The 12,523-nt window shown below is 44.2% G+C and overlaps 1 protein-coding gene across 14 annotated transcripts in view; it reads left to right on the top strand.

Annotated features, from left to right (window-relative positions):
- The window catches only part of CCDC9B (coiled-coil domain containing 9B), a 56,144-nt gene extending 44,055 nt beyond the window's left edge, over positions 1 to 12,089 (top strand). For all 14 annotated transcript variants that reach the window (XM_056545606.1, XM_056545603.1, XM_056545609.1 and 11 more), the window contains 5 exons: positions 3,788 to 3,846; positions 4,932 to 4,982; positions 6,854 to 6,953; positions 10,412 to 10,469; positions 11,610 to 12,089. In XM_056545606.1, the coding sequence (XP_056401581.1) occupies positions 3,788 to 3,846; positions 4,932 to 4,982; positions 6,854 to 6,953; positions 10,412 to 10,469; positions 11,610 to 11,927 (586 nt within the window). In that variant the 3' untranslated portion in view covers positions 11,928 to 12,089. The remainder of the gene's footprint in view (positions 1 to 3,787; positions 3,847 to 4,931; positions 4,983 to 6,853; positions 6,954 to 10,411; positions 10,470 to 11,609) is intronic.
- Positions 12,090 to 12,523: the final 434 nt, after the last annotated feature.

The raw sequence follows: 12,523 nt of genomic DNA, 5'->3' as shown, positions 1-12,523 counted from the left end.
CAAGAGGTCTGAGAACAAAAGGCAAGAGGCCGCAAATGCTGTGTGTGAACAGTGAGTAAAGGTTGCAGGAAACTTGTTTTAAGCTGATGGAGACTAGCTTACCACTGGATAGAGAGGGAAGTGTCTAATGTGTAGTTAGTGGCTGGACAGCCTAGGATTTTGTTTGTTCCTGTGTTATATTTTTGTTTATCCTGCAACCTGTCTAATAAAGCTGGCGAGGAGCCAGGCTTGCATAAAGAACTGTTGTTTGCCTGCTGAGTGAAGTAAAACGTGTCCTGTGGCTGTGTCAATGATGATCCCAGAGCGAACCCCAGAGTGAAATCCCTACAAAGGCAAGAAAAAGTTCAATACAAGTTGTGATGACTGCTACAGAAATGTGTTAAAAGTCTGTGTAAAAACCCTGTCCAAAAGTGTATTTTCTATAGGTTTTACCATTTAGACCAGTGGTTCTTAACCTGGGTTCGATCGAACCCCAGGGGTTCGGCGGGGGAGGTCGCAACAGGACAGGCAAACCAAGCAATTGCTTGGGGCCCCAAGCTGGCCCAGGGCCCCGAGCAGAGCCAGTGTTTGCCCGTCCTGTAGCAACGGGACAATTCCCCCCATCACTATTAACTCCCTGCGGCCCCGCGTTAAGTTTAAAAACGCAGGGCCGCCGGGACATAGCGCACGCGGGGACGTCACTGACGCCCCGTGCGTGCGCCCATGGAAACAAAGGGGCCGAGGACCGGAGGATAGAGAAGGAGGAAGACGCGCACTGGCCAGCTTGGTAAGTGACCAGCAGCATATCATGTTTGGTGCTCCGACCACCGGTCCCGAGACTATAGCCGAGGCTATAGCCGGAGCGGTGGTCGGAGCACTGAAGTGGGCAGTACATAGGCATACAGCCTCCAGCCATACACTGTATATGGCTGGAGGCTGTATGTCTGTGGGGGAAGACTGCCTACATCAGTGGTCTGCAACCTGTGGACCTCCAGATGTTGCAAAACTACAACTCGCAGCATGCTGGGAGTTGTAGTTTTGCAACATCTGGAGGTCCGCAGGTTGAAGACCACTGGCCTACATAATGTGGGGGAACACTGCCTGCCTAATGTGGGGGAACACTGCCTGCCTAATGTGGGGGAACACTGCCTGCGCCTAATGTGTGGGGGAACACTGCCTGCCTAATGTGTGGGGGAACACTGCCTGCCTAATGTGGGGTAACATTGCCTGCCTAATGTGGGGGAACACTGCCTGCCTAATGTGGGGGGAACACTGCCTGCCTAATGTGGGGTAACACTGCCTGCCTAATGTGGGGGAACACTGCCTGCCTAATGTGGGGGAACACTGCCTGCCTAATGTGGGGGGAACACTGCCTGCCTAATATGGGGTAACACTGCCTGCCTAATGTGGGGGAACACTGCCTGCCTAATGTGGGGGAACACTGCCTGCCTAATGTGGGGGAACACTGCCTGCGCCTAATGTGTGGGGGAACACTGCCTGCCTAATGTGTGGGGGAACACTGCCTGCCTAATGTGGGGGAACACTGCCTGCCTAATGTGGGGTAACACTGCCTGCCTAATGTGGGGGTAACACTTCCTGCCTAATGTGGGGGGAACACTGCCTGCCTAATGTGGGGGGAACACTGCCTGCCTAATGTGGGGGGAACACTGCCTGCTTAATGTGTGGTAACACTGCCTGCCTAATGTGGGGGTAACACTGCCTGCCTAATGTGGGGGAACACTGCCTGCCTAATGTGGGGGAACACTGTCTGCCTAATGTGGGGGGAACACTGCCTGCCTAATATGGGGTAACACTGCCTGCCTAATGTGGGGGAACACTGCCTGCCTAATGTGGGGGAACACTGCCTGCCTAATGTGGGGGAACACTGCCTGCCTAATGTGGGGGGAACACTGCCTGCCTAATATGGGGTAACACTGCCTGCCTAATGTGGGGGAACACTGCCTGCCTAATGTGGGGGAACACTGCCTGCCTAATGTGGAGGAACACTGCCATTGTTGCGAAAATGACATGAGACACTTGCTAAGGTAAAGCCGCGCATTTCTGAACTGGTCTCTGAAAGACAACAGCAGAAGTCACACTGATTTGCAGTAAATATTCATTATATGTTTTTGTGTGAAAATCATGTTTTCATGGTTTTGTTCTTTGTTCTTAATGGTTTTGTTCATTTTGTGCACCTATGTATAAATATATACTTAAATATATACCTTCTATGTTTTGAATTTGAAAAAAATCATATTTTATTTTTCCAATTAAGAAGGGGTTCGGTGAATGCGCATATGAAACTGGTGAGTACTGGTTCAGTACCTCCAACAAGGTTAAGAACCACTGATTTAGGCATTCATGTTTAAAGGGGTTCTCTGGTGCTTAAACATCTTATCCCCTATCCAAAGGATAGGGGATAAGATGTACTTTTTCATGCATATAACATTTTCCCATTGGTCTTTATCAATCTATTTATGCTCTGTTTTATCTTCTGTATGTATTTGCATATAGTGCTTGCTGTTGGTTCTGGCTCAGAATTAAATCTACCCGCTTGGTCTCCAGCCCCTCCACTCCTCTCCTGGTAGTGACTTCACGACCCCGCTGCTCCGCTCCAAGCATTCGGAACAAAATGTTTTGAACGCTGGGGCAGTGGAGCACCCTTTTAAGGGTACATTCTGCCGCCACTTCTGTCTTACTGGACAGACCTATATCTCAAGACCCTCACATCAGAAGGTGCCTAAAGGGAGTCTTGAGACTAAGACCTACTGTCTTAAAGCCTTTTCCCAAGTGGGACCTATCGTTGGTTATTGGGGTAGTCATCTTACCCCTTTGAACCCTTGTAGGAAGTAAACAGGAAATATGTAGCCTGGACGATGATGTTCCTTCTGTTAGTTACTTTGGTGCAGAGAGTGGATAAACTACAGGCTCTCTCAGCATTTGAGCCTTAAGCCAAGTGTCTCCAAGATCTGTTCTTCTACGGTTCTTGCTAATATCTCTGCCGATACTAGCACCAAATCCTTCCTACTCAGAGGACTGTGCATTCCCTTAACATAGCCAGATGCCTCCAGATCCATGTGAGTAGAACCATTGAGTTCAGGAAAGATGAAAATCCTCTCATCCTGATTGCCGGAAGTCGCAAGGGCTCCAAAGATTCCAAGTCTACCTTATCTAGGTGGATCAGAGATGCTATATGAGAATCCTTTATTGCACAGGATTTGGAACCTCCTGCTTATGTCAGAGTTTATTAGACCAAGACAGTCTCTACATATTATGCAGAAAGAAGATCTATTCCATTGGACCAGATCTTCAACACTGCCTCTTAGAGCTCAAACTCTACTTTCATTTCCCATTATTGGTTAGATGCCAATTTCCCAATACTCGGCTTTTGGGAAAACAGTTCTAAGTTTGACGCTGCATCAGAGCCCTCCACATAGAGTTTCTTCTTCTTAAATCCCCATCTGTGATGTTGGTAGGACGTAAAGGAATTGTTAATTTGTTTTCCCTTAATCCTTACAGCAGCGCACAAATTAATATCCCTATTCTTTTCTGTCTGCTTCTCATAACACACTGGACTGGGGTCTGGTTCCCAGTTTATAGGGGAGTTTTTTTATGTCTTTAATTCATTTAATTGCTTGTTTTTTTTTTTAACGTTCCACTGGTCCTACCACTTCACAGGGGGTTAATTAACCCCATCTATGCTGCTGTTAGGACTAAGCAAAAACAGACTATTGTTAGAAATAAATGATATGTTAGTCTAGATGCCTTATTGGCCATGGCTTCATGATAAGTTTTCATTTTTTTTTAGGTCTGAAAGTGATATGTGCTACATTGACACGGTCCCCATTGCATTCTGCAGCAGGAGAGGTACGCATCATAACGAGACTGGATTTATTTCTTTATTATCTCAGGTTGTCACAGCTGTTATTTACAGGATCTTTTCTGAATTCCGTCTTTACTAATGCTCTGGTCAGACACAATTTTTTCATTAAATTTAATATTGGCGCATAGAGTACCATGCATTTTAGCATATGCTACAAGAGTGTCCATTTGGCATAGGCTGGGCTAGTATATGTTGAATAACTTTTTACAGCACAGCTTTTCCAGGCAAGGTGAATTTTGGTGGAAGGTGAATTAAAATAAGGGAGCTCTTACACAGTGGAGTTTTGTTGCAGTGTTGCTGCGCAGCTTTGAAGCCAAAACCAGGTGTGGATCCTAATGAATTAGCTAAAATAAAGAACAGATGCTACTTCTTCTCTTGTTTTTTTTTTTTTTTTTTTTGTGGAGTGGATTTCAAAAAAATTATGTAGAAATAGCACCTGTTCTTTATTTTATGTAATTCACTATGATCCACACCTGATTTTTGCTGCAGTAAAAACTGTACTGTTTAAAAATACCCTTAGGGCAAAGTAGCACGTAGCGTGCACAGTGTATTTCATGCTGCGCAAAATCTGCTGCACAGCGGGAAATACGCTCCATATTCTTCTATTAGCAAACAAACAGGGCTACCCGCGTGTGCAGTGAGGATTGGAGGCGGGCCGAATGCGCTGATGTGACTGTGACACATGGGCCTGCTCCAAACCTCACTGCGCACACAGCGTGAAATGTGCTGCGTATACACTGTGTGACCCTACCCTAAAAAGGCATGGTATTTGAAATCCACAGTTGTAGATTTTTTTGCAGATCTGCTAAATCTGCAACACTGTTAGTAATCAGTGGCACTTAAGCAGCTCAGCTCCGCCTCCTTGACACTTTCCTAAAAATAAAAAGGCCATTTTAGAATTTTGGCAACTGCCATCAGCTCCAGGAGGGGTAAAGTTTGCTATTCAATGGTGTCTGCAGCTCTTGTCAGCAAATGACAGTTTCCTTTGAAAGTTTATGGTATGATTTTCATTTTCCTAAAAAGATTGCACAGTTTATTTGTATTTTTTATCATCACTTTTGCCTTTTAGGAGACTGGGGAAGGAGGATGCAGTGCAGAGAAAACGAGACTGAAAAGAAAGGTGATCGCCTTGGCCGAGTCGTGTCTATAGACCATGGTGTAAAATTCTGGCATGGCACGCATATTTTAAATGGGCTTAGACGTTGGAGTCATACACAATACAGTATATGACCCTCCTGCAATCATCTATATCAGTATGATGTCACCGAGAAAAAATTAGATTTTCAAAACCGGTACAAAGATAAAGAGGTCAATTAATCAGATTCTTGCTCCTTTTTTTTTATTGACTGTTCCCTAATAAAATATGTGGTGACCCAGTACAAGTCCAAGCAAGGCAACCGCCTTCCAAGGGTTATTCTGCATCTCCCCTGCTCTGATCTGTACTGTAAAGGATATTACCATAATTCCTGCCTCAGTAAAAGATAGTTTTCTATAACCCTGCATTTTTGGTCATTATTGTCCCCAGCGTTTGGCCCAGGAGAACTGTCTAAACCTTGGAGTGTGGTGGCTACCCTGACATCACAAACAGTACATCACCCCAGTAGTACTCCACAAATATGTAACCTAATTGGTTGCTATAGGCAATTGCATGCCTTTGGCTCTCCGGGAATGCTGGAAGTTGGAGTTTTGCAAAAGCTGGAAGCACAGCGCTTACGAATTACCCGTCTGAAAACTTGTTTGTCCACGAGCTATTATTCCTGACATCCCCCATTCACATGCATGCTTAGCTAGGCTGAACACTCATGTTATCTGGGTAGGGACACAAATGCTGCCAGATACCTCCTGTGTTCAGATATGTTGCAAGAACAAAAGGGTCGGGTACGTTGAAATCCAACTGCCCGATCATACTTTCCTCCAGCATCTGCCATCTAGGTATAGTCAGGAGGCCACCATACCTCTAAAATGGTGGACTTGGCCAACATGAAAGGGCTTGTTCACACTGTGTACATTCCACTAGCTATACTCAGCTTGCAGCAGAGTCTCATTGTTTTAATGGGATTCTGCTGCTGTGTGCACACAACAGATTCTATTCTGTGGAAATTTGCTGGGGGAAAGTGCATATTCCCAAAGAATGAACATGTTCATTCTTTTGGCGGAACTCTGAATTGCTGTCTATGAGACGGCGCACATGTGCACGGCCTCACTGCTCCCAATTATGGTAGAGCCTGCTGCAAGCGGACATTTACCCGCAGTGTTAACATTCCCTAAAGGGGTACTTCGGGAAAGTCAATTTATTCCCTATCCAGAGGACCCCCCACAAACAGACACTTATGCCCTATCCTGTGGATAGGGGATAAGTTCACTTCCCTGGACTACCCCTTTAACCCCTTAACGACCAAGGATGTATATTTACGTCCTTGGCCGGCTCCCACGATATACGCGGTGACTCCGTGTCACATCGGGTTGGTCCTGGCATGTAATTGAAGCCGGGACCCGGGGCTAATAGCGCGCGGCAGCGATCGCAGTGCGGCACGCTATTAACCCTAAACGAAAAGCTTCCCGGCTGGTCAGTGGGGCTGATCCGGACCACCGCAGGTGTTCCGATCAGCTAGGACGCGAGCGTAGGTCCTCCTACCTTCCTCCGGCCCGTTGGTGGCGCAAAAAATAAGCCATCATATGGATTTTTAGGTGCAAAATTGAAAGGGTTATGATTTTTAAAAGGTGAGGAGGAAAAAACGAAAGTGCAAAAATGGAAAAACCCGTGGTCCTTAAGGGGTTAATGTAGTGCTCTAGTGTTTATACCTATCAAACATTTACATAACTCTATTTATAGGAGTTTATAATACAGTATATGTGGACTGGATACATATCTCATTGTACAACATTTACACTAAATGGTATATTCAAGATGAAACCTTTGCTATAAGAATATAACAAAGTCTATTTCAGTGGCTTAACCTCCTGAAAGCAAAGTTGTACCGATTCTCATAGGTGCTGGAAGACAGAACTGTAATGAAAAGACCCTCAGGATGATGAATACCATGAGTAGCAGAGCAAAGGGAAAAGACCGTCTTACCGGTAGAGCCCAAAGGTAAGGTCAATGTAACACACTTACATGCAGTATGTTATGTTTACTGTATTAGTGACACTCATCTAGAACTGCATGAATATACTATAAAACAGAAAGAGGCAGAGCTTCCCATGGGATGGTATTGCTGGATTCTAGGTGTGTTCATGTAGGAACAAAAACTAGCAAAACTGCTCACCTTTGGTAGTTGGTGTATGAGCCACAACTACTGTGTCCGTAGGTATCCAAGGAAGTGGTGCCGCTTTTCCGGGGTCGGTGTGGAGAGATTCCAGGCCGATGGTTATAATGGAAAGAGATGCAGGAAATAAAACGGAATGATAGCGCAATCCACTCAGATGTTGGTTTAAATAATAATCTTCTTTATTAAAGCCAAATCACAACGCGTTTCGAGGCTTACACATGCCTCTTCCTCAGGTAAAAACAGGCTTACATACATGCAGAGTAAAAGTGTCTGTTTAAAAGGATTTTTCTTGGTGCCAAAAATCGCGAGGACATGCCCCCTGGGGGCGGGGCTGCGGACCTGATGTCAGTTTAATGTTAGATGACTAAACACAAATTTAAAATTGCGAAGCCATGCCCCCTGGGGACGGGGCCATGGACTTGACGTCAGTTTAATGTTAGATGACTAAACACGCATTTGAAAATCGTGAGGCCACGCCCCCTGGGGCGTGGCCTCACGATTTTCAAATGCGTGTTTAGTCATCTAACATTAAACTGGCATCAGGTCCGTAGGGGGCGTGGCCTCGCGATTTTTGACGCCAAAAAAATCCTTTTAGACAGACACTTTTACTCTGCATGTATGTAAGCCTGTTTTTACCTGAGGAAGAGGCATGTGTAAGCCTCGAAACGGGTTGTGATTTGGCTTTAATAAAGAAGATTATTATATAAACCAACATCTGAGTGGATTGCGCTGTCATTCCGTTTTTTTTCCTGCATCTCTTTCCACTCATCTAGAACTGTCAGAATTGCAGTAATTCATCGGGGCAGGGTCCAAGTGTTAAAATCATTCTGCAGGAGGATCACCTTCCGCAGTTGGTGTCCATTAGATGGAGCTCTTGACATGCTCTGAACATGTTCCACCTCATCCCAGAGGTGCTGTATAACAGAGGTCCCCAACCCAGTCCTCAAGGCCCACCAACAGTCCAGGATTTACGTTTTTCTCTGTTCTATTATAATGGAGAAACTGAAAAAAACGGAAATATTGGTGGGTCTTGTGGACTGGATACCTGTATAGAATTAATATGGACTGTAAAGACCGGTGTTCGTATGGCCAATCAATGGTAAGTCAACCCTTGTGGATTGTGCATTGTCCAGCCACCATGAAGGGATTACCCTGGTCGGACACAATGCTTAGATAAGCCCTACTGTCCAAATGTCCATCCACAGGTTTCGGGGTGTGCCAAGAATAAATTCCTCGCACCAATATACCTCCTCCACCAGCCTGAACTGTTCACCACTGTTAGGACGGGGTCATGAATGCTGTTTGTGCCAAATTCTGACCCTTAGATTTTATTTAAAGTTCGAGATGTTACTGGGACCCTCATGTCACAGCAGGTCCCTTGTAGCTCTAACCTAACCCCATTTCAGTACAAAAGCCGACACATTTATTTCACTGTAGAATTGTACAATTCAATTACAGCTTCAGAATCAGGTAGAGTTCTTCCCAGATGATTAACAATATGTTTCATGCCGCACACTCGCCTTGTGGAGCTAACAATAGAAGCCTCTGGGTCTCAGTGGGACATTTGCGCATTCCTCGGGGTGTAAATGCTCGGAACATAACAAACAAGCACCATTCTGCCGGCCTCTATTAAGCGAGCGATTTCTGAACGCTTCCCCTATTGTCGCTTACATCTTTCTTTTCCAGAGCTCAATGAAGGCACAAAAATTCAGTGTCCGGTACTGTAATATCAGGGTGACATTTTTGTTCCACATGGGTTCAAAATAAAACCTATATTTTTTTTTGGCCTCACATGGTGAAGCTTGTGGAACTTTCATTTATAAGCCTCATTAGGAAGCAAAAATGTTATAGATGTTGCAGACGAGCCAACATTTCTCTAGTTCATGTGTTCATATACAGAGTGTGGGGTATGGGGAGTAGACAGACACCAAAGGGGCCACTGAAGTGTAGGGGGAGCAATCTTAATGCCCCCATACATTTCAGTCAAAAGTCATCTGAACCAGTTGACTTCGGCGGGACTGGCCGACTGCCTAAAGTATAAGGGGGGCCTCCTGACTCTCTTCCAACAAATGATGTCAGGGGAAAAAAGGCTAGTGCATGTTGAATGCTTACCACTCCTCTCTCCATTGAGAACACAAACATTCACCTGTGCTGGCCATTCATGCAAATGGAGAGGCTGGAAGAGATAGCTGTCAGAAGAACAAATGTTTAACTGACAGATATTGAGTTGAGTTCTAGTTCCTGATGAAGTCGCTTTGGCGGTGAAACATGTTGGGGGTACTCTGTTGCATGTTATAAATAAATAATTTCAGGTAATCAGTAACAGATGCAATACACTAAGGTGTTTGGTAATCCAGATACTAACATTTAAATATACAATTACGGTGAGCATTACACCATCACTTTAATAACAGATGAGTGGATACAACTGTTCTAGTTGTGATTTTAACCACTTTTTGAATGAAATCCCTGATCCCGTGTGAGTGATTCTGCCAAAACATAAGCCCCAAAAATTACAATCCAGACAAATTAGATTTTTTTTTTTGATAAATTAAGTCTGTGATCGAATAGTTCTGAACCGATTCACTCGTCTCTACTCTTGCACTATACTATACAGGTCACCCGTGCACTATACTTGGTCACTGCTGTCCTGACTGGCTACTTTCTCATTCCTACACCTTGTATTGGTCCCTCCTTATGCAACAATGTCCCACTGCAGCCTTCAGCACGGTATCACTGTCCCTAACAATAGCATTGTGCACTGCATCGGCCCGCGTTAATATCAGGTTGCTTCAGCGGCAACATTAGGGTTTGGCACCACCTCCACACTCGGCTGCTTGTCAACTATTTTTCAACATAAAGAACAAAACAAGTGAACATAACAAGAGACAAAATAACTCTAAATGTAGATTGCAACAATGCCATAAAGGAGTTGTAATGAGGGCTACTTATTTGGGGGATATATATTAAAGGGGGTGAATTTCATATCATATTTTGTCCTAGATTGGCTTAAAAATTATAAGGAGCTCATACTCACCTGCCCCATTCCCCCACCACTACTGTCCAGACGATCCCCAGTCTCCTCTGCTCAGTGCTTCCTGTTTCCTTCTAACACACAGGAAATGCTCTGTGCTCTGTCAATCACTGGCTTGGCAGATGAGTATCCCCTATTTTTTCATTTTAAGCCACAATGGCCCCTCTTAATTTTTTTTCTTTCACTGGACAACCCCATTAAGATTAATATCTTGGCTAACATAGCTGTTTTATTATTTTCTTGTAGATGGTATAGCATAGAACACGAAGACGCTTCTTATTTGCCTGAGGACTTTGTTGTTCAGGTAAGCCCTATTATTTCCCACTGAAGTGTAGTAAATTGCTTCAAAGATTTATTCACTTTCTATGTCTTTTTCTGGTGTTATGTCTATTGCCGTATATAGTTACAATTTAGAAGAGGTTAAAGCGTACCTGTTGTTTCCAAATAGTTTTTTTTTTTATAAACCTACATGGTTTTGTTAGATTAACCCCTCAGTGGGGCTCTCACTGTGTTACTGAGCCCCCTCTATGGTCCACAGCTATTTCACATTCTCACCATCTCAAGAGGCAGGACTAGAGCGTAGCGGTTTGCCATAAATACACACACAGTTACTTCATCCCTTTAAAGGGGTACTCCGCTGCTCAGCGTTTGGAACAAACTGTTCCGAACGCTGGAGCTGGCATCGGGAGCTCGTGATCTCATAGCCCCGCCCCCTCCTGACATTACACCCCACCCCCTCAATGCAAGTCTATGGGAGGGGGCATGACAGCTGTCACGCCCCCTCCCATAAACTTGCATTGAGGGGGCGGGGCATAACGTCATGAGCTCCCGGCTCCAGCGTCGGAACAGTTTGTTCCAAACGCTGAGCAGCGGAGTACACCTTTAATTATCTGTCTAATGACAGCACAGCACTCCTTGTTGTTATGACATAGTGGAAGTGCACTGGACTGAACTGGGATCAGGGAGGAGGTGGTTACTGGTGCACTGGGTTTGCAAGGTGTTGTATGAGCAAAAACAACAACAACTGAGCCACACATCAAGGAAGGGGTTACACTAAGCACTGTATTGTTTGATAGCCACCACTGCTTGCTTATGGGCTTTCTGACTTGAGGCTGATAAATATATTGATCTGGTGGAATGATACTTAGATCAAGAGCAGTCTATGGTAGACTCTAAATGTGTCTGTAGGCTACAACTGACTGGACATGTGCCACAAGAGTGTCCTTTCGGACAAACATTCAGATGGTAAGTTGCAGATATCACAGCATAACATTTCGTACAGACAGAAAATACTGAGAATGTACAGGGGTGTGTGGAGGTGCTGTACAGTAGAGCCCCATAGAAGTATACAAGGGCCAGGTTATGTGTAACTTAGAATTTGTATGTGCATTAATCAATAGGATCATATGTTATCATCTTTTCTTGGTTTCTTTGTATTTCGTAGAAAAGTCTTGAAGATAAAGTCACCGATAAACATCCAGAAGGGAATTTCAAAGAAGATGAATTTTTAAACAAGGAAAAACTGAACGTTCCCGTCCAAAATAATTCATTGGGAAATGAAGAAAAAATAGTTTTTGCAAATGAGAAAATGCTGCCTGAAAGTAAACAGGATGTTCCGTTTCATGGGAAGAAAATGGAAGTAAGAAGCAATGATGTACTCTCAGAGGGTCGGGAAATGATAGAGTATCTGTCTGTGCTGAGCTGTGACGGCGAACCTTCTCAGAACTCTGCCGAATTACAGCACGAGCAAAGAAGCTCATGATCTTAGAGGTATAGAGTGCTCCACTAAGGGTTAATTAACTTACAGCAGATTTACTGCAGACATTTTCTGCAAATGTCCCATTTATCTCAATGGAGCTGGCAGAAAAACCGAGCACATGCTGCAGTTCAACCCTATTCACTCATATGGAAAAGATTTTAAAGGGGTACTCCACTGGAAAACATTTTTTTTTTCATCAACTGGTGCCAGAAAGTTAAACGGATTTGTAAATTACTTCTATTAAAAAATCTTAATCCTCCCAGTACTTCAGCTGCTGTTATGATCCACAGGAAGTTCTTTTCTTTTTTAATTTCTTTTCGGTCTGACCACAGTGCTCTCTGCTGACACCTCTGTCCATATCAGGAACTGTCCAGAGCAGGATAGGTTTGCTATTGGGATTTGCTCATACTCTGGACAGTTTCTACAATGGACAGAGGTGTCAGTAGAGAGCACTGTGGTCAGACAGAAAGGAAATTCAAAAAGAAAAGAACTTTCTGTGGATCATACAGCAGCTTATAAGTACTGGAAGGATTAAGATTTTTTTAATAGAAGTAATTCACAAATCTGTTTAACTTTCTGGCACCAGTTGATTTAAAAAA

This window comes from Hyla sarda, chromosome 11, assembly GCF_029499605.1.
Source record: "Hyla sarda isolate aHylSar1 chromosome 11, aHylSar1.hap1, whole genome shotgun sequence".
Lineage (NCBI taxonomy): Eukaryota > Metazoa > Chordata > Amphibia > Anura > Hylidae > Hyla > Hyla sarda.
Note: the sequence above shows the minus strand (reverse complement) of the source record. Positions and strands in the feature narration are given on the sequence as shown.